This window comes from Dromaius novaehollandiae, chromosome 16 (assembly GCF_036370855.1).
Source record: "Dromaius novaehollandiae isolate bDroNov1 chromosome 16, bDroNov1.hap1, whole genome shotgun sequence".
Classification (NCBI taxonomy): domain Eukaryota; kingdom Metazoa; phylum Chordata; class Aves; order Casuariiformes; family Dromaiidae; genus Dromaius; species Dromaius novaehollandiae.
In genome coordinates this window covers 21,131,321-21,152,933 of record NC_088113.1, presented here as the reverse complement: position 1 = coordinate 21,152,933, position 21,613 = coordinate 21,131,321, and the positions used below count along the sequence as shown (strand labels likewise).

Below are 21,613 nucleotides of genomic sequence, written 5' to 3'. Positions count from 1 at the left end.
TTCACAGTATTAGATTTACAAGTTACAGAAGTTACTTGCTACACTAAGGAATTGCTACCTCTTTCTTTGGAAAAGGTTCCTTTGCTCCTTCCCATTGAACCTGGTGCTACAAATGACGCAACAGACTCCAGGCCCCAAAAGGAAATGCTGTTTTCAGAGAAGGCTGAGAAGGTTTCCCAGTTCTCCTCGGGATTCCACAGGCTCACGCACTCCTGCCCCCAGCTCTGTGAGAAAGCATACTCTCTAATTACACACTTCCAGCTGTATTTTCTTTTTCAAGTCAAACAGAACCCTGAGACAGTGACAGATCACAGATTATTCTGCTAGTATGCCAACAAAATTAATCCTCCCTACCCCCGCCCCAGCAAACCGGAAAGTACACAGAAGTGCTTGCTAAAAGGGTGTGCAAAAGAGATGCTAAACTTTACTTACTGTACAATAGGTGTTTGCTTTGGAACCAGGACAAAACCTTCTTCATATAAACAAATCCCTTCCTGCAATAATGCTGGATGAGGAGGCCATGCTCACATGCTTCTGATTGCCCAATCTAGTAATCCCAGATAGCATAAAGCAGCGAATAGAGATCTAATGGCCTATGTGGCTGTCCAGGTGTCAAGGGGGCTGCACAGCTGGTCATCCTGCCCGCGGGTTAGCGTGAGCCACATAACCCCAGCTGCACTGGCAGGAACCCCACCACCAGCCTGGACGGCGTACCAGGCATCAGAGCGCCGAAGGAGAGGTGCCTCAAGTTTTCTCCTTGCTTATTAGTACAATCCGATCACCCACGTTGTTCCCTGGTGCTTACATCCAGCCTCAAACTTCTCGCCCTGCTTGGTTTAGCTTGCGACAGGACTGCCACTCCGCATGTTGCTCAAGAGGGAGCTTCTCCACCCTGGGGCTGACTACAGTCCATGTTATGAGCAGGTGAAAGGCCTTCGGAAAGCACAGTCCCACCATCGCGCATCAGCCTGCACATCACATAGGGCCTAGCAAGCAAACGAGCCCTTCGGATTTGCTGAAATGTTGGTCTTCGGTGTGGCTGTCGACTTTCACCCACCCCAAACACTTTCATAGTTACACAAGCCGTGACAGGCCATGTGATAAGTGTGCCCTATAGCAGATTTCACATGTAACACAGCACAAGGAAAAGTTCATTGCATGAACTGGGACAACTGAAGGGTCCAGTGTGTTCGACTGCATTGTGTAAGAGGCAGCTAAAACATGTCTGAGGATTCCTCTCCGCAACATCCCACTGTGATGCTGCTGAAAACCAAGGGCTTGGCCATGCAGATATTTAATTATTCTTACCTTTAAATGGAAATGCAGAAAAGGATATTGCCCTCACCTTCCAGATAATCAGTGGTTAAGTTCATCCATCTATCACCCATGCTTTAACAGCGATATAACTTCCATTAGTCCTGGGAAAGCTAGTAATAACTAATAAGCTACTAACAACATCTACTGCTGGGAAAAGAAAAATGGGTGTTTGAGAGATTTAAGACCTTCAATGCTTTCTACCCAAAGACATTTCTTTTTTTTCTGAAATCAAAAATGCTTGATTTCTTTTCCCCATGATGTGCAGAGACCTACTGACTATTACATTAGTCTAAGTAAACATGGGCTATTGCATGTGGATGAGCATCCTCCAGTGTTATCATACTTCTCTATTATCTGCTAATGGTGTTTTCCCCTCAGATTCTATTAGGAAATGCTTCATGATCTTTTGAAATCCAATTTCCTTCTGATTCCTGTCTGTGGACTAGCACCTGTTCAACAGGAATACAATCAGTTACCCAGCCAGGAGTAGCTACTGAAAACACATACTTTTTCCTCTGGAAGTTTGGGTGGAGAGTGAGTTTTCAAACCAAATACCGAAATATCAATTGCCACAGAGCAACCAAATCCCATAGCAGGAGGCAGGACAGGTACTCTGCCTTGAAAAGCATTAGAAACAAGAACCTCATTCCAAGCACTAAAAAGTAGGAACATTTATTAAAAGAGTTGCATGAAAAATGTATCCTGAGCCTTCTACTCAGAACTTCATATTCTTCTGAACATGGATGGTGACATTTACTTACAAAGCCACATGCACCAAATTGACTTTTTCATTATATCAAGAACATTTTTGCCTCAGGAACAAATTTTTCAAGGAATTTAACCATTCAACTGCAGTATCACATACAATTGCTATAACTGTGCCCTCTAAATTATGCAAATTCACCAAATGAAATATTTGTACACTGAGCTACCTGTTTTTGGCTTATACAATTATGTTAGTACTCACGTGAGCCAGTTAGATTTAAAGTGCCTTAAAATGTGACCAAGAATCTTGAATCAAGTTTAGAAAAGGAAAGAAAATAATGCCAGTCTTGATGCTTCATCCTTGCCGGTCTTTCTTCCTTTTTTTCTGCCCAGTGGTATAATCGGAAAGACTTCTCCATGCTTTGTACTCGCCAGTTCACACAAGAATTACCAACATGCCCTGAAGAAATGCAAAGAGTGACACATGTAAGTTATTTCCTACATATGTAAGTTATTTTCTGACTTTAAAGCTGCTGTGAACCTATGTCCTTCAGCAAATGATACGCTGTCAGCAACATATAGTGAGCAGTAAATGCTCTTGCAGAAATTCTCACATTAAGCTTATAAAAAGGAGGGTGCAATACCCTTCAGAAAGTATCAGAGAATATCCCAGCTCCTCTGGGAAATCACCAGGATGCAGAGGGCTGGGATTTGGTGTGATTCAAGACACTTTAAACAGTGCCACTTGAAAGGGCATGCCAAACTCCATGGACCAACATCAACAACGTTGATCAGAGTTGCTCAGAGTTCTCAAGAAAGGAAAGACAGTCTGGACAAGGGAAATCAGGATCTACCCCCAGAAGGGCTGAACATGGCTCATTTTGTACCTTGCTTGATAATGTACATGGGCAGGAAGTACTCAGCAGCATTTTCTGATGGCACAATCTTTTCTTGAACTTCTGGGCTTAAAATCTATGGCTCTTGCACACTAAAATGCCACTGGGCAGGGTCCTATTGCAGGAGCCATGTGCTAGAAATACCTCCCATGACCTACACCGGTGCCTTGCAGGAGGAAAGAGCCTTTCCAAATACTTACCGCTAATATTCGGACATCTGCGTCTATTAACTGAATGCCCAGCACATTTGGCAGGGGGATTCCGAGTCTCAGACAACCTACAGGGAACAGACCGGTCCTTAAACACAGCGGGAAGGACGCGTGCTGCTGTTCCACCCAGCTCCCCCCCAAATCACAACCATTGGTCCCAGCGAGGATGAAGGGAACAGAGCTTCGCAAGAGGCAAGAGTGACTCAGAGCACCACTGCTTGCAATGCATTTTGGCTTTCCTTATGTTCTCTAGCAGTACTTGTTGCCAGGGCGCTAAGGACTGACACTGCAGTAGATGCAAGACTAAAAGGCTAGGTTGGTGCTTTTAACTACAGCCCCCAAATGGGGATTACAGGCCTCTAATCACTGCAGCAGCAGAGCTGGAGTGTCACTACAACTTTCAAACATGCACACGTACCCCTTCCCCTCCTCCTCCACAACTCAGCCAAAGCACTCTAAATTTTACAGCTATTCCAGTCACCGTACCATCGAGAAGCGGCAAGAATTTTTCCACCAGAAGATTTTTGCAGTGTGGCTTGAGACTCGAGATCTGAACCAGAGAAGAAACAACACGGTGAGAGGTCTGCCAGGCACACGACAGCAGTAAGCGCTGCGGCTGGAAGACAGCCAATCCTAAGGACTGGAAATAACTTCCTCCTAATACAGCAAGAGAACAAATACAGCCTGTCTTCTCTGAAGCAAATCTACTTTTCTTCCTCAATTTGTATTTGCTGTTTCCTTTGGGAAACCTTCTACCAGGTAAAACTCCTACTGGAATTCAGTGTAATCTTTCCCAAAGTAGGGGTGAATAAACACTGAACAGACTTCAGGCTTTACATTTGCGTTATGAGAAAAGGCAAAAGCAAAAAAAAAAAAGCAGCAAAAGAAAAATTGCTACAACCTACAAAGCGTAACAGCTAACAACTAAGACCCTCGGCAGACAGAATCCGTCACAACCAGGACATTTGTAACAACATCATGCAATGACATCGTGTTTCCCTCTTTCCCCAAAGCTGCAGCTCACAGCACTTGGCCACTCTAACCACATACTAAGATTTGCTTGGTAAAAGACTTACGTTACTGATGCCAACATCAGAAGACTCCAAAGAGAGGACAATGCTGCAGAAAAGGAAAGTAAACAGAACTTCAGACACCTAGTCATCTGGCCAGAGCTCACAGATCCCGGAACCTTATTGTAAGACCACTGCAATCACCCAGCTCAAGCGATCATCTCAACCCATCTGAAGCCCAGGGACACCTGTAAGACATCATCCAGGCATCCACAAAGGGATTGCAGTATTTTAACACAAGAAATAGACACTCCCATACTTGCAAGGGAGCAAAAAACCCCAGGAAAATAAAAGCAATAAATCAACATTAAAAGTTTAACCTAGTTTTTATTTGCTTGTAAATAAAGCAGCATTGCAACAGTGCACACTAGTTGCCAGATTGTCCTTCCTTCTCCCATGGCCAGGCAGTCATTCAACTTAGAAAAGCTCAGAAATAATTGACCACATCTCTTCTCCCGCTTAGCCCAGGCCACACAGCTTCCTGCAGAATCAGCACCTGTTTGGCCAAGAGTAGAGCTTCTAGAAAAAGCATCCACTCCAGGTTTAAAGATCACGAGTGCTGGAGAATTTGCTACAGCCCCTAATCTATCATTTCAATCACATAACTATCATGATGGTTAAAAAATGTGCTTTATTTCCACTTTGAATTTCTCCATTCTACTTCCATTGAAACTTGTTATATCTCTGTCTATGGAATTAAAGAGCCCTTTAACACATTTCTATCTCCTATATCATTGCATACAAGCTATGCCAATGTTGCTTCTAAATCTAGCTCTTTGACAAGCTAAATGGGTTGAATTCCTTGAACCTCACACTATAAGAAATGCTTTACAATCTTTAATTATACCATGTCTGTCATTAATGGTAACACCTTCCTTTACTCCTTTATCACTCATGTCCAATATCAGACATTTCAAAGTACTGCCCAGAATAAAAGTCAAACTGACAGCCTTACAATTATTCAGGTTACCTCATTCCTCCTTGTTATAAAACCAGCATTTTCTTCCAGTCTCCTAAAAAGTCTCCCACTGCTGCAATGTTTTTGAAAATCAGCAGTACCTGTCCACCTCATGACATCAGCCAGATATAAAATTCTTAGATTCAAGAAATCTGGGGTTCACAGACATTGAAAAATATTTTAAGTTAGCATTTGCTGCATTAATATTGCAATAGAGAGAATTTCATCAGCATTTAATAGCGCGGCACTGTCTGGCTTTTTCATGGAAGTGTTTATGTAACAATCCTATTGCTTCTCCCTTAATTCAGATAGTTCTACCACTGCCATTTTGTCACAGAGGAATACTGCAATGAGCGTTTGCAGTGTCCCCAACAAACTGAAGTCCTTCCTTTTGTGCAGCACTCTTCCGGCCACTGGTTCCCAGAAAACTGAGTATCTGCATGCTGAACTCCAGGAAAGCTGGAGGTTCTCGGCACTGTTGAAAACCCAGGACTAATTCAAGAGAGCAAGCAGCATTAGGCACTTGTGGCAGACTGCTTTCAGTACTGCCATATAACTGCTACGGGGACAGATTACCTGCTCAGGGACGCTGTGAGCAGCAGTCTTCTGTCAGTAATCGAACCACGGACACTTAGACCAAGTTCCTGCAACCAGAGAGTGAGGATTAGCCTGCAGAGAAGCCATCATCCCAGTTACCAGTCACTTAGGTAGCTGCACACTGCATCCATTTGAGGTCTTTACATTAATACTTACTGCCTTCAGGAGCAGAAGGTTTCGGACAGACTCATCTAAATGCTGAACGAACAGCTGAATCATGACACAAAGCTTGAGACTGGCTTTGTTTGCTTCCAAGAGCAAAAGGGGGCTCCCAGACAATGCTATCTTAATGCTTGGAGGATCGGTCCTAGGACAACTGGAGCACTGCAGGAAGCAGAGAGGAACAGAGCTGGCTACCTTTGCGCACCAACACACCCGCCCAGCAGAACCTAAAGCTCAGCATGAAAGGACCAACAGTCTGCAGGTGAACTCTCACAACCCCATAACTCCTTAGGGCCTCCTCTTGAGGTGCACAGATCTTGGACTAGCATTCCCCAGATTTACAGAACAAAAAGGAACTTTTGAGAAGACTGAAGGTAATTTTAGCAGCATGCAGAACTATATAAAATAAATGCTAGATAAGAGAGGTAAATTAGACCTCAAGGCTCTCACAGCAGGCTGTAAATATACTGATTGACTGGCTAGTACTATCTCTGCATGTTCCTGTAAATCCAGCAGCAAAAGTCAGCACTCTTTGCTTTTGACAGTAACCGACTGAGCAAGCAAAGGTGGACACTCTCTAAGAGGGCTGTGGCCATATAGGGGGTCCATAGTGCCTCGCAACAGGCCTAGGAAATGGGAGATGCAAGACATTTATTAGCTGTTTATGCCAACAACTGCAAGCTAAGAAGGAAGACCTTTCTTTTGCTTAGGGAATGGGAGAAAGCTGGCTACAGCTCAAGTGCCCCACAGGAGAGCACACGCGGAGCAGAGGCTGCAGGCAGCCCACAGCCTGCCCTCAAGGGTCGCTGGTTGGAAGCGCTGCTCATACAAGCCCCTTCATTCATTCCTGCCGGCAGGCCTTTAAGCAGGGCAGCCTCGGGTTATACCGATGTGGCTTGGCCACAGCATGCGTTTGACACGGCGAAGAGGAGGGGAACAGACCACCAGAGACCTTAGGGGCAGCGCCCCGGCACACTCAGGTGGCTTCGCTTGGACGGACTCAGGCCCTGGGGATGTTTACACAAACCCTCGCACCAGCGAAATTCACTCACCCCAGCAGGAAGGAGGGTCATGACAGCTTCTTTCAGCTGTTTGGCACCAGAGAACTGTTGGGACAAAAGTGCAAACAGCCAAAATCAGTGCTCTCAATGGATTTCAGCAATACCCATCCTGCCAGGAGCCACTCCTGTGCGTTTGCGTCCCCGTTTTCAGCCAGTTTGTTCACATTCTTGGGGCCAGTCCCAGCGTCCTCACTCATTCATTGTCCCCAGTGAAGTCAAAGGCAGTTCAGTCACACGCAGACCTATGTTAGACAACAGCAGGTGCTGCCCTAAGGCCTCAACCTTTTCAAGTGCTCCACAACTGCTCGGGTGATTCTCAGCCGGTTGTTAAGGTGAGGCGAGAATAACCAGCAGCAGAAGACGACGTAATCTAGAGGTGTTCAACATTTTTCAGTGTATAGACCCCTAATATCTTCCAGTGGAAGTACAGACTAGGGGTCTAGAAAATGCACGTGTCGAGAATTGTTTTGCATATACAAAGTCACTTTTCTTCGTGACATTCTGAAATGGAGTGCAGACCCCCAAGAGCCTGTGACATAACCAGTACACAACTGGATTCAACAGATATCCCCGGACATGTCCATATGGAAATAAGAAAGGCTGGTGACTGCATGCACTACTACAGATTTGTGAAAACAGCAGTAAAGGTGCGCTGGGGCTTCAGCATGTCCAAGTGAGCAAAGTACAGACTCAGGTCCTCAGAAAGGCCAAAAGTCGAATGCTAGCACAGGCTAAACCCCACGCCACAGCCTGCTACCTCAGCAGAGCGAAGCTCAGATAGATATGCATCCTTCTCACTTTCCCTAGCATGCAGCTCAGGCGCTGCTGTACTCACGGCTTCTGGAGTGCAGGGAAATCTCTGAGACGGCCTCTGGATCAGGAGGGACAGGACTTCATTGAGAAAGCTCTGGTGCAATCCCAAGACAAGAAGCTTGTCCAGCACAGGAGGCAAAACAGCGAAGGATGAGTCATGGGGGATGATGCTGCCTCCCATCTGCTGCACTGTACCCTGCGAAGAGAGATGAGAGTCTTCAGACTGACCTACAAAGCCACGAGGCCTGCCCAGATCCTTGAGACAGAGACTGCTGGGCTTATACCAGCTTTAACAGCCATCTTCTCATCAAGAATTTAGGGAAAGCACTGAACTCAGAGAAATTCTCTCTATATTTAATACATGAAAAGAGATGATAAAGACCAGAGTGCATAACTGAGCCCTTCTTAGCTAATGAACTCACCCTGTCCAAATCACTATCTCACTGCTCCATTTCATCCTTGAGGTTTCACTCCAAAAGCAAACGAGAGGTGAAGACGTTGCCAGCAGAGAGGTCATAACACTGCCTTTCCTCTTCAGCACTCAGCCAAGCGTGAACCACTGCTCTGACTTTACAACAAACCTGTACTGATACTATCAATTCACTAAGGAGACTAGCTCCGACCATCATTGCGGGGGGCAAAACCTAATTCCTATGAAGTACCTGCATTAAAGAATGAATGTGGATCTGATTTTACAGACTGGAGCAGGTGTTGTTTAGCCTTTGCTATTCTTTATTGCTTATTTCCAATTACTCCTTGTTAGTTATTCACTTTTAATTATTTAAGCTTGCCTGTTTGAAAAGGGGTTTTTCTTTTTTTGTTTTGGGGGTTTCTTTTTGTTTGTTTGCTTGATTTCCAGTGAGACAGTAGTAAAAAATACATGCATTAACTTGGTTTAGCGTTCACACACACATCACAGAGACTGAACAGTGAAGGCAAAAAGCAACAATAAATAGTACGCGGGCAGTGAAAAGAGGGTGAAAACTGCTTGTCCCATGGAACAGTTACAAATAACAGATGCACACGTTGTCTCAGGATAAGTATGTGAACAGAAGTGAAGGCTTGAAGGAAAGCATGCAAAGTCACTTAGTGGTGGATTTGCATCAGGGCCTAAATATTTAGCTAGTATTTCCAGAACAAGTCATTCATTTAGCTCTTCTATTTCATTGTACTGAAAGAAGACAATTCTCCCTAGGGGATCAAGGTAAATAGTGGTGAAAGAAACCATGCTACAATCAAGCTCCCAAGGTTTTGTTACCTAATATTTAACTTACATCTAAATCCAACCCAAGAAACGAGCCAGATGTAAATGGAAGGCGGGCGAGCTGATACTGAATTGTTCCTGCTGTACCAAGTGGGATCACCGCTTCAGAGAGAAAATGAGCAATAAAACATTAGGAAATAAAATCAACACAAACTCCTTCTGTGATCCCTCAGGTCATCACCCAGGCCTCACACCAACAAGCAGATCTCAAGCATTCATTTCCATGGGATGCTCTGTAAAAACGTTGCTACTCAAAAATTGGCAGAACATTAAGTCTTGTGGGATTTGCATTTAGACTATAGCCCCTAAAAAAGTGCCAAAGACAGTAAGCTAAATTCAAGGATAGTATATAAAAACGGCATAAGGAAGACCAAGGTGAGAGCAGTTCGCTGGGACTGTTTAGGTGTGAATTCAGTGCTGAACAATATTCTTAAACATGCAGTGGATAGAGATTTAGTCTGGAATATGAGTATCTGGGGCCTCTTTACCTACCCATTTACAGGTCTGAATGCCCACAAGGGGCAGGGTTGTATCGAATCCAGAGCTGCTACTCCCAGTGAACGCTCTGTACAGACAATCCCTAAGATACAAGCCAGGGAGCTGAAAAGGTTGCAGTAAGAAAAACAATTTACATGAAGGCTGCAAGAATGGAAACTACTACAGGCTCTAATTTATTCCTTTTCCAGCTTTCACCAAGGATGGTTCTGGATCCTCTTTCCTCTCCACCTCCTCCCCACTCCCACCTCTCCCAGTCCATTTACTAACATGTAATTTGAACCACTGCAGGTAGCACATCTGAACTCAGCTTTGCGTTCAAAGGTGTTTAGGAAACTGCAAAATGACATCTCCCCTGATGGATCTTACGGACTAGTCAGGGAAAAGCACTTCCCATCACGGGATTGTAGAAGAATGGGGAGAAGTAACACCGGCGCTCCCACAAGAAACATACCATTGAGAGTGCCTAAGAGCTGGATGCTCACAAGATTGACAACTATATTGATCACGGAACACAGCTGCAACACAAAACAGAGACGTGACCACTCAGCCACCCTTCCCCACCCAGCAGCAGTGAGCTGCCACCACTCAACCTGAGCAGACCCTCGCTGCAACCTAAATCCTCGGGGAAAAAGTGCTTCATGGCATTAGGGTAGCAGGGTCTTTGTGAAGGATTTGGGAACAGTGGAGGACCCCTGGGGTTATGAACTGCATCTAAGGGGACCGTTTCAATCCAAGCAATATTTAAAGCATTGCTCGGTGGGGAGAAATACTCCAGCAGCGACCAGACTCCCACGGGCCCCCTGCAACATGGTGCATTCCACTAATAACATGAAAAAGCAACGCAGACAGATCATGCAGTTTGCTTCAGCACTGTAGCAAGTTGTTCCTGATATTTCTGCATCTCAGCTATGAAAAGATGGCAATCTGTGGGCTTACCAAACGAGGCAGAGCTCCTGTCAACTGGTTATACACCAAGTCATTTATTGATAGGGACAGTAAGCTGCAAGAAAAAGAGAAGAGTGTATGAGAGCCAAAGCAACTCCCAGTCACTACAAACAGAGCTCCAGGACAGGAGAGCAAAGGATCTCCAACCTTTGTTTTGCACACTGCTACATCCTTTATCACCCCTTCAGGGACACTGCTGCAACCAATCCTGCAAAGAGAATGGGGCGTGCAGAAGGCAGGGAGGGTAGCGAATTGCCAGCCCCAAGGAGGGGAGAAGCTGGCTCATTCCTGAGAAATGAATGCTTGAGCACTCCGTGCATGCAGGCACCGCAGCATGAAAGCGATGAGCCGCTCACAGTGTCACCTGAGTCCGGTCTTCTCGCTCTGGTATTTAAATTAGTGCTGTAGTTAAGGGAAGGTGGAGTTATTTTGAAACATCTCCATTTTAGTTACGGGAAACAAACAATTTACATGTGGATTAACAAGAGAAGAAATCTGCTGTGTAGCGTTTCAACACTGCTGCTAAATAGATCACTCTGGGCTACATGCTGCCTGCAGGCAGCAGAGCCATTTAGTTTTGATAATCAATATATTTCTGGGCTATTGAGTTAGAACACAGAGCAGCATATTCTGCAAGCCACAAACAGCAGGAATTCATAATCTATCTCATTATCTATGGCAGAATTCTGCCTATAGATGCATCTGAGGAACTGCTGTGAAGTAAATTGTGTACATACACACTCACTGTTACCCCACAAAGAGCTCATTTCCTCTGCACAGTCAGTTTAACTCTACTAGAGCTTAAAATATGGCCCCCAGAGTGGGTGGGCTGTACTTCTGTGGCCATTTACATAGAATCTTTCAAACCAGCTACTGGACTGATTAAAATATAATGCATAACTCGGGTGCAAAAACTAATTAGGAGAAATTCAAAGAAATGGAAAAGTGCATAATTCAAAACTGATAAAAGAAAATTTTTCACAACAATCCATTTACCTGATGCATTCATTAATACAAGAAGTCAGCAATGCCAAGAATTTAGTAAGACTGAGCAAGAGATGGGACGCTTGCATGGAATTATACATTGCCACAGAGGTCAGGCCAGAAGTCCATATACCCAGCATCTTTTCGTGAGAGCAGCCAAAGACCGAGTATAAAAACATGATGAGCAATAGGTGCTGTTTCCCTAGAAGACTCTCCCTGCCCTATTATTCCAACCCCTTGGATATCAATTCATTAGCTAATTCTAAAGAAAATGCATTGGAAGAGATATTAAACCTCATACTTCAGCTCTCTAATTCAGGTAAGATTTCCTGGGGAAGCAGGGCAGATTATCCCACATTTTCCAACAGCCATTTTTTTGCCATCTTCCAGTGAAGCAACTGGTTTCGGCAATGGGAAATAAATTAGTTCTACTGAGGCCTAGCTCTACGTCAACTGAGCACTGTCTGAGTCCTGGAATACTGTTAATTATTGGATAAAGAGTAGGGGATTGCTGGCAACGGAAAACATAAATCCACAGGCACTTACCCAGAAAGGAGCTTCATCTTTATGGCACCAAAAATACAGAGGCAGTCTTCAATAATAACCTGGACTGTACCCAATTCATAATTCGTGCATTTAATGTTTGCAGTAATGGACACATCCAATACGATATCAATTATTTCTGAGAGAAGACCAACCAAGCTGAAAAAAGTAAATGAGTTAAACAGATTTAATTTCTCAGCCTCTAAAGAGAATATCAGCAAAGCCAGCAGCAATGAACAGCACCTCCATCAACTGTAATTCACGACAAAAGCCACAAGCCACCCTTGGTGCCTGTTCCACTCTGTGACTTTATTATAGGTAAGAAACATTTAGAAATCCGTAAAAGATGCAAAATATCATGTAACAGAAAGCCTGTGGATAGGGGTTTCCTTTAACAAATGCCATGAAACACAACATTCACCTGTTGCCTTTGAGATCTAGCTTTGCAACGATGGTCATCTGGACCCCAATTCCAGGCAGCAGTATCACTGACAGGTCGGGGAACTGAGCCTTGACAAGGTGCAGTCTGCGGAACAGCAGCAGAAGCTGTGACAAAGTAAAAGTGTCTTACAACAGCTAAGCGGCTTCATTCACTGAGGAACCTACAGTGCCCACATCAGCACGCCACTTCCAGCTAGATGCACAGACATTTAAGCAAAAGATAGCAGCTCCAGGATATGAGACACAGAGTCTGGAGCTGAAGCCCAAACAAAGATAATTCTGAGTCCTAGAATCAGATTGAGATGGAAGACACTTCTTAATTTTTTTTTTTTTTTTTTTTTGAGAGTGATCAGCTTTTTATCTCTGTTGGATCCCCTTTCCTCTCTCAGTGCTTTCAAGCATCTCAGATATCAACAGTAGTGTCAGAGCCATTATTCTGCATCTGGATCCACCACCTGCAACACACTTCACCATCCACTTTACCACTACATGGAAAACTCTTGCTGGGCTAGAATTTCAGCATCAACAGTATCGACATCAAATATGACTACTCGGGCCAATCACCACAACTGAAGCTTGGCTCTTGTCGCTTCACTTGTTGGACAATGCAAATTCCCAAGGAAGCCCTCGCTCTCCACTTACCCAGTGATGCTGATGGGTGCATTCAGCAGACCTCCCTCACCCATGATGTTTGGGAGCACGAGGCTCTGGAGGTGCTGCTGGAGAAGCCCGTTCTGAAGCATGGCTCCTGCGAGAACTGGAAAACATCTCTGCATGAGGACAGACGCTTGTGGCAATGACCTCTCTCCACCCTTCAGACTCGTAGCTTGGCAAAGTTGTTACACAATACAGCCCCACCTCTTCCCAAAACTTATTTGCGTGCATTAATGCTGATAATCACATTGAGCATAATATTTTACAAAGTGGACCAGAAAAAAAGCCACAACTGTCATAAAACAAAACTGTCCTTAGTGAATTAACCAAGAAAGGTAACAATACAGAGCATCCCAGATCTCTGACTTGAAGATTAGAGAACAATTGTGCATTAACATAAATAACTGCTACCACACTCAGCAGGAACACTGCTTTAACCTACAACTTTTGATTCCCATTTGTAAAGAATTTAAAAGAAAAAAGTAGAAGTAACTGCAAATGAGTTGCTCTTTTTTTTTTTTTTTTTTTTTTTTTTTTAACCGAAGCACTGCAAATATTAGCATGGCTGTTAAACTTCATAGCAGTTGTTTGGTAAAAACTAGCTGCTCCATTACACAAATGGGAAACTAAGACAAAAAGAGGAAATAATCCACATGTGGTCCTAAGATTCTCTATGGCCATTTGGTGCTGAGACATGTCCCAGTTCCACATCCTAGAGACTTCCCTAAGAGTCCATGAATGCAACAATGTCTGTCAAGGGCTCTGAAGCCATGAGGGACTATAAAAAGAGAAAAAGAAAAAGAAGAAAAAATAAAGATGAAGACAGTCAAGAGGTTTTATTCCACCTCGAGGTCCCAAACAGCTTTCGAAGCAAGCATAACTCCCGCTCCTGATGTTTACCATTCCGCAGTGCGCCTGGGCTGACTGCGCAGGACAGATCAGGCGGTACTTCCTGAGACGGTGTCAGCAGGCCGCAGAAAAAGAGAGCTCCAAAAATCTTGAACATCTTCATCTCCAAAGAGACTCTCCTGCTGGCAAGGGAAACATCAGAGTAAAAAGTGGAAAAAAACCAAGCCTCTAAGAAGAGATCTGAGTCTCTGTACAAAGATACAGACCAAATAAGAGTTCTCCCCTCTACTCTCTATTAAGCTTGAATAAGACTGCTCAAACCTGTGGGAAGCAGGAACCCATTTGCATTCAAATATGTAGACAGGCTTCAAGTCCAGGTCAATAAAAAACCCTTACGTTTATTTTGTGACTTGCACAAAATACCTTAGATGTTCACACAAAAGAGAGCCAAACTGCTTTTCCTAGTAACTACCTTTAATTGATGTTTAATTAGTCATTATTTTCTATATCCCTTAGATGAAAAGTTATACTTCTTTTGCAAGGATCTTTGCCAAGGGAACATCTCAGAATTACTCTTATTCTTTCTAATTTTCAAAGGTAACAAACTAAAACTAAAGTAACAAAAATCATATAACTTAATTCTATAACCATACTTTAATTATTATTGACATTAATTTAATTATAAAGTTATAGACATAGACAGATGATCAGCAGTTTGGCGCACAGCAAAATCTCAAATTAAGGAAACCTAGCAATGAGCACACTATGCATATTCTTCAAGGACCATAATGCAATGACACTGTTTCCGTGCACTCTGCCCCCCATCCAGCCTTTACCAGACGGGCACGCATGATGTTATTACCTGCATCAACTGTGGTGATCTGTGAAAGGTTCTCGGGTCAGCTCTGGCTCTCTTAGATGTAGTCAAGACTCTTTGCGTCTTCCCCTTTTTTTCCTGCAAATGAGATGGAAGAAGTTGCCCTTATATAAAAGTTGCAGCCAACCAGACACACCTTTTCCTCGCAACCTTTTCCTTCACATCTAATAATCAGGCATTCCTCTATATTCCTGCTCCTTGCAAGCAACACCCAGCTGCCACCTGTATTGATTTATATAAAGTAACGTCACTACTGACCGTACTGAACGCTGTTTCTCTTCACGGCCCAGACTACTTACTTGGACACTGCTTTTTTCCTCTTAAAACAGATGCTCTGCAATAGTGGCCCCAATGGGGAAATTCACATCTTGAGGAAACCAACACTTTAGGAAATCATGACAATTACTGAAGTGTCTAAACTTGACAAAAGGCAGAATATGGACTGTCTGTATGAGGAAGACTGTGCACAGAGCTTCTGTTGAACATGCGCACGTAACCAAAGAGGCTTAGAGTAGGAAATGATCTAGTTTTCCCAGTCCCTGAGGAGTTAAGATTTATAACATTCATTCCTGTTTCAAGTGCAGCACTGGAAAAATATTTTCTTTACAAAAAGCAACTTGGAAAGGTTGCAGAATCATGATAAGTATTGGCTTCAAGACTGAGCTTCAAATTGATTTCAATTGTATCTGTTAAGAGTTTCACAAATTGATTGCAAAAGATAAAGCTGCACTGAAACGTGTTAAAAACAACAATAAATATCATTTTGAATAAGCAATGCCTATGCTAGCTGAAAGAGCTGAGGGCAGCAGCAATGTGCATTTCAAAGAAAAATAGCAGCCATCCACAGAGAAAGGTGTTTCTCTGAAAGGCTCTCGAGAAGAGAGCACCACAGTCCCAAGTCCTTACCCAGCAGCAGTGGTTTTGCCCGGCTGCGGCACAGCAGACATGTCACGGCAGGACACCGGGAGGGCGGCAGCAGCGACGCGCTGGGGCCCTCCAGCAGCCCGCGCGGACGACGCAGGGACGGCATCCTCGGCACGGAGCTCTGGCCCGGCTTCGCAGAAGTTTCCATTGTGCAGGGCCCTGGGAAGATCTTATCCGAGCGCTTTGTTCTGGTCTGGTCACCCATGTTCCACAGGGACGAATTCAAACTGAAACCGTCAGAAAAGGGCTACTAAGAGGGTTAGCAAACTGGAGAGCCTGTCTTGAGAGAGGAACGGTTGGCTTGTTTGGTCTAGCAGAACAAAGACTGGGTAGAGATACGATTGTTCTCCATAAATATAGGAGGGGGTAAACACTAAGAGGAGAGAGGAGAGCTATTTAGGCTAATGGACAATGTTGGCACATGAACAAACAGCAGTAAATAAATTCAGGCTGAAATTAGGAGAAAGCTGCTACAACCACAGCGAGGTCTGGAACAGCTTTCCCATAGGAACACAAATGGCAGCAAAAACCAGTATTAGAATGGTATTTGACACTGCACAGTGTTTTCTCGCAGTAATAGGAAACTGCTCTCACCGAGCAGCGAGGTCCTTCAGTTTATGTTTCCAGTTGCTTCCAAGGCCTCACGCTATCACAGAAACTCTGTATGAGCTTTTGTTTTATTTAACATACACCTAAATCCGGACTGCATTTGACCTGTTGATGACAGCCTAGTCCCAGAAACAGAGGATGAATTTAGCTACCCAAGAAGGTTGGAGCAGCAGAGTGAAGTCAAAAATCATGGTCTTCACTGGCGGCCAGTCCCCCTCCAGCTCATCACTGCGTCCACATCTGACCATCGCCTCGGCAGCTCTGGTCCTGCTCTCCCCGTTTCCTCCCCAGAACGCTCAGGTTGATTTACACTTACTGATTTTACTGCTGACTTCACTGCTTGCCCTGACGTGTTTTTATTGCCTGGAACAACCTGTGTTTCTCTTGTTTTTGTTCCCTTTTGAAGAACCCCATTCAAATTCACAAGGCTGAGTGATCACCATAAACACCCGCAGCCAAGTCTCCACTACACTGTGCTCTGGTCTTTGACACGCTACAAGAGCATCTCCACTACACTTCTGCTAAAAGTCAGCTACCGAGCATACATAAAAGTAGACATGCAACTAGGTACACAAACATCTGAATTACTGTATATGCACAATATGATTGCATGCACAAATTGGATAATCTTGCAGGTGAATGGCACGAGATAGACACCTGTGTCCACATCTGACACACATACGTTGTAATAACGGCAGCAAGCCTAAGCTGTAAGTAATGCAGTACATTTTACACATAGCTGCAGGTATTCCTTCTTGTTGAGCAAGGTTTTTTTCACTCATATCCTTTGCTTCTCTCTCATTCACCTTTATTTAATTCTCTCATTGCAGATGTGATTTAGATATCACTTAGCAGAACACTGAATTTAGTTCTGCAGTAACAAGGGAATATACATTAAAACAAAGCACTTCAAGAGATGCTACAAAAGACCATCACAATACAAATACTGAACAGCAGAAGACCTGCTGAAAGACTAATGTGAAGTGGAAAGACCCTACAGAGCAGCCTTCAGTGGTCTGAACTGTCCCAAAACTGGCAGCTCTGAAAGACAGCAGATTAAAAACAGCAGGTAATTTAGAAAAGAAATATTAGAGTTTACAAATTTTTTCTTCTCTATTAAATATGGTTATATTTTCTGATTTTTTCCTCTAGCATTCAGAATCACAAAAGTTTAGAGAGAAATTAGGAGTATCACAAACATGTCAAAGTAAAATATTAAGCAACATAAAGGGAAAAGAATTCAGAATCTTTCCTCCACGGTTTGAAAAACACAACATTTTGATGACAAGATGCTGTTTTCCATATATTCTGGAGGCGTGCATGCCAGAGGAACACAAACTTTATTTATATTTATGTGATGAATAAAAAGAAAGAAGAGTAACTTCAGTCTGTAAAGCTCCTTTAAGAGGCAAATAGTAACTCCTTTTTAAGGACACACACACAAACTGAATCCTGTCTCTCAAGGTGAAAAAAAACAAACCTAGTAGCATAAGTTACAACCTATAATAGCGCAGACTCTTGTACAAATACTCGGCCTGTTCTCTTGCAGGCACACTTCCTAGGAAGTGACTCCTTTCAAATGGATGTCGTGAACATTGATAAAATTGCTCAGTTCAAATTTCAGCAGAAAGTAGCTTTTCTGAGGTCAACAAAACGAAGAAGCCAGCTCAAGAGAACAGTCCTGTAGAAAAAAGAAAGCACTCGGCCAGGAAAAATGGCATAACAAACCTCAGACTAAGTTAGGCTGCTAGAAAAAACTCTGTGAAAAGAGAGAAAGAGTAATGGAGTAAGTTTTAAACACTATGTCTGCATCTGGGCTGTGAATTTCCAGCCTGGCTTCAGAGTAGTTAAAATTCCCCTTACAAATTGTTGTCCCCTGCCTGTCACTTTTACCGGGGAATACGGCAATGATGACAATACAGTAGCATGTGCACTGCGGTAAGTCTGATACCTTGGCCAGTGAGATGGTCAGTGGCAATTCAGTCCAGAAACTGGAAAATAAATCTGTGGAAAAGTGTTTTGCTGCTGCCTTCCTCACTCTGCCCTACTGCAAACAGCCATGCACAGCAGAGATGTTTTTTCCACACCTATTGATGAAAGTGCTCAGAGAAATGGAAGAAGGGAACCTCTCTCTGAATTCTCCAGTTCAGCGTAAAGCATTGAATTATGCTAACCAAAAGCCCTGCGATAGTAAAGCATTTTTGATGACAGCACATCTTCTGTCTTTCTAAAGTTATTTGTGTTCTTGTTTGGTTTGGGATGAATGAATCCTTCTAGAGCCAGCCCTACAGGGCTTTAAAAGCTAATTTCCTGCAACAGGATTTGTCAAAACACCTGTCAAAAATCCCCATGCTGTGTCCTAGAAAAGAGTTGGAGAGTTTTAGTAAGAATTGTTGAAGAAATCAAACTCTCCTCAAGCTTTGAGACTGGACTTTATCACAGGATTGTGGGAATCCCACAATTCCCACAGCCAAATTCACGGTTGGCTTAGCAGCTTCCATTGTCAGCGGTCCACAAGGGCAGAGCAGCTCAATTAACGCTAATGACTCTTTACAACAATGCTGAGCCTCGCTGCATTGATTCCAGGCTCACCCTGACCCAGGACACACAGCAATCTTCTGCTGAGCGCACGTACCGGGGACTCGTGGCGCGTCGTGCGTGGGCAGACGTCAGAAGCACCCTCGGCGGATTCACTGCTGTCTGATCGCTCGCCCGTGCAGTTTCCTACATATGGAACACTCAAAACAGGAACGTTATGTTGAGGAAGGACCACGCAGAGAGCACAAGAAGGAAAAACAGGGAGAAGCGCACAAAACTCACTGCCAACGGTTCTGAGGAGCTGCCTGTCAAAAAGACCCAGAACAGCAGCATTGATTTCCGGATGCATCTGCAATGCTGAGCATAAACAGCAAGGCAGACAGTAAAATTGCTACAATGAGACAACAGCAAATCAATGTCTCTGGGAATTTTATAGACAGGAAACTTTCTGCTTCCGAGATGCAAACCAAAGTAAAATGAGCGGAACCTTATCAGCTACAGAAAAGGGACAAACTCTGTTATCCAGATGCTACTGCGATGAGCTGCAGTGCAAGAACTGAAATAAAGAATGACGAGCATTTTGCACACACGTCCTCAGGCCTTAACAAGACAGCAGAGCTCCACAACGCAAGGCTGAAAGCTGCATCTTGTACCACAGGACTTACAGCTTAATCAAGCAACACCAGGTGGGAAAGTCTGCAAAGAGGCCTCAAGTACCACCACGCTACAGAGCAGATGTGGTAACAGAGACCAGGCGAGCACTCCTTCAGACCACGTAGCACCTGCGGCACAGGGCAATGCTCCTTAGCAGCACCGTGCTCCCGCCTGCAAGTCCCGCCCCAGATACAACACCAGATGCTTTGGGCAGGTGCTGGTTTCACTGAATTTTATGAGATTTAGTAGGTGTCTGTTGGTCACTCTGGAGAGTGAGATGAAATCTAAAAGCTGTCTTGAACCACTCTCTGGGTGGCCATCTTCCATTTCGACTTTGTCGGGGCTGTCATACTCCAGGCTCCCCTGGGACATTCTTCTTCTTCCAGCCCAAAAAAGACAAACTTGGTTGCTTGCCACGAACGGCCTGATATCCAAGGGCCTGCTCAGACCAGCAGAAGCAGCTACAACCCTCTTTTTGGACACCCGGGAATCTCGGACAACAGGCCATGGTGCATGCACAGCTCAAGCGCCCTGCCTTTGGGGCACGTGGCCAGAACCACCCCATGCGAGAGTCACCTTGTGTCTGCAAGCAAGCGGCCTGCACCGCAATCACCGCACGTGTGCTACGTGCCGTATGTGCACTACGTGCCGTATGTGCACGTCTCCCAGCAGAAACATGGCAGCGGACTTCTCAGCGATGCAATGCGCATCTTAAAGTCAAATCTAGTCCTGTCTTTTAAACAAACAAATGCTGTACCTGCCTTCTTCCCATCACTTCAAATCATTCATGCTGAAAGCCCTGTGAACGCCTCAATTCCTCTTCACTCTTCATTCTTCCAATTTATTTTTTGCCTTCCTTCCAGCCTGGAAAATGGATTTCTGTCCATTTTGTTGTCTAAGGAAATGTCTGGATCGCGGCGCCAACCGAGACTTTGAATAAAGACAGCTATTTCCATCTGACTGCAAGAGAGCAGCACAGAATCACAGTCACGTTTCTGTCTCGCCTCAGGTTTGGGAAAGCTTCACTTTACAAAAAGAAAAGCAATATCGGGCAAAGTTTTCCTTGATGGTACCTCTTAATCCCAGGAAAGAATTAGCAGCAGCCTTTATTACAGACATATATCTTCTGCAAGGGAAGATTTTCGGCCTTGTGGCTTGTTCTCAGCTCTCAGCAGAGACGCGGCTCCGGCGGCGGTCGGGCCTCAGGCCGGGCTTCGAGGCGCCACGCGGACAGGCGGAGACGAGGAGGCCGCACTAGGCCGGGATGGTGACAGGCGCCGCCATCTCGCAGCAGCCCGGCCGCCGCCGAGGGGAGGGAAGCGAGATGCAGCCGCGTTTTCGCAGCCGGTGAAGCGGGAGGTGGTCAGAGCCAGGCCGGGAGCGCGGCCCACGGCGCCAGGCCCTGCATGGACACCTCGCTCCCGGACTCACCGGGGGGCGGCTCACACCCACCCACCCGCAGGGCGGCAAGCAAGAGCGGCACGGCCTCGGGGCCATCCCGGGTGCTGCCGGAGGCAACGTGAGGCCCGATGCCGCCCCGGCAGCCAGACGACGCGGCAGGGCCGAGGCTCGAACCGGCGGCGCGGCGGGGCCCAGGCTCGAACCGGCGGCGCGGGACGGGGCGGGGCCGGCGCTGTGCCGCCCCCACGGTTATAGCGGCCCCTGGCGGCGCGGCGCTGCGCCGCGGCCTCGAGCGGAAGGTGCCCCCGGTGCCGGCGCGGCCCCGCCGCCTGCAGCCCAGCCCGGGACAGGCCGTGAAGCGCGGGCGGCTCCCTCTGAACCACGGAGCGGTTCTTCCCCCCGCCTGGAGCTGCCCCGGGAGCCTGCGCAGCCCCCGCGCGTGCGGCAGCCAAACCGCGGGGACGCGGCCGGGGCAGCGCTCCGTGCCCCCCCCCAGAGCAAAGCACCACCCCACGAGCGGGAGCAACCTAAAGCAGGGCAAAAGGCTTCCTTGAAGGCCGATGCCGTCTCACGCACGGATGAAGGAGCTCGTGGCTTCAGCGTTAGCACTAGGGCTGAACGGAAAACGGTTGGGAAAGTTATGC

At 45.5% G+C, this 21,613-nt stretch overlaps 1 protein-coding gene across 1 annotated transcript; it reads right to left on the bottom strand.

Moving 5' to 3' along the window:
- Window positions 1-1,963: 1,963 nt before the first annotated feature.
- On the bottom strand, window positions 1,964-21,162 carry LOC112987257 (BPI fold-containing family B member 4-like). The gene is made up of 18 exons (XM_026107059.2): window positions 19,012-21,162; window positions 15,750-15,994; window positions 14,829-14,921; window positions 14,018-14,148; window positions 13,106-13,220; window positions 12,444-12,548; window positions 12,026-12,181; window positions 10,487-10,550; window positions 10,002-10,065; window positions 9,063-9,154; window positions 7,811-7,984; window positions 6,967-7,020; window positions 5,909-6,076; window positions 5,732-5,799; window positions 4,204-4,246; window positions 3,614-3,677; window positions 3,119-3,195; window positions 1,964-2,482 (listed from the first exon to the last, which is right to left on the bottom strand). The coding sequence occupies exons 4-18, from the start codon at window positions 14,127-14,129 to the stop codon at window positions 2,459-2,461; spliced, it is 1,380 nt and encodes a 459-aa protein (XP_025962844.1). The 5' UTR covers window positions 14,130-14,148; window positions 14,829-14,921; window positions 15,750-15,994; window positions 19,012-21,162; the 3' UTR covers window positions 1,964-2,458.
- Window positions 21,163-21,613: the final 451 nt, after the last annotated feature.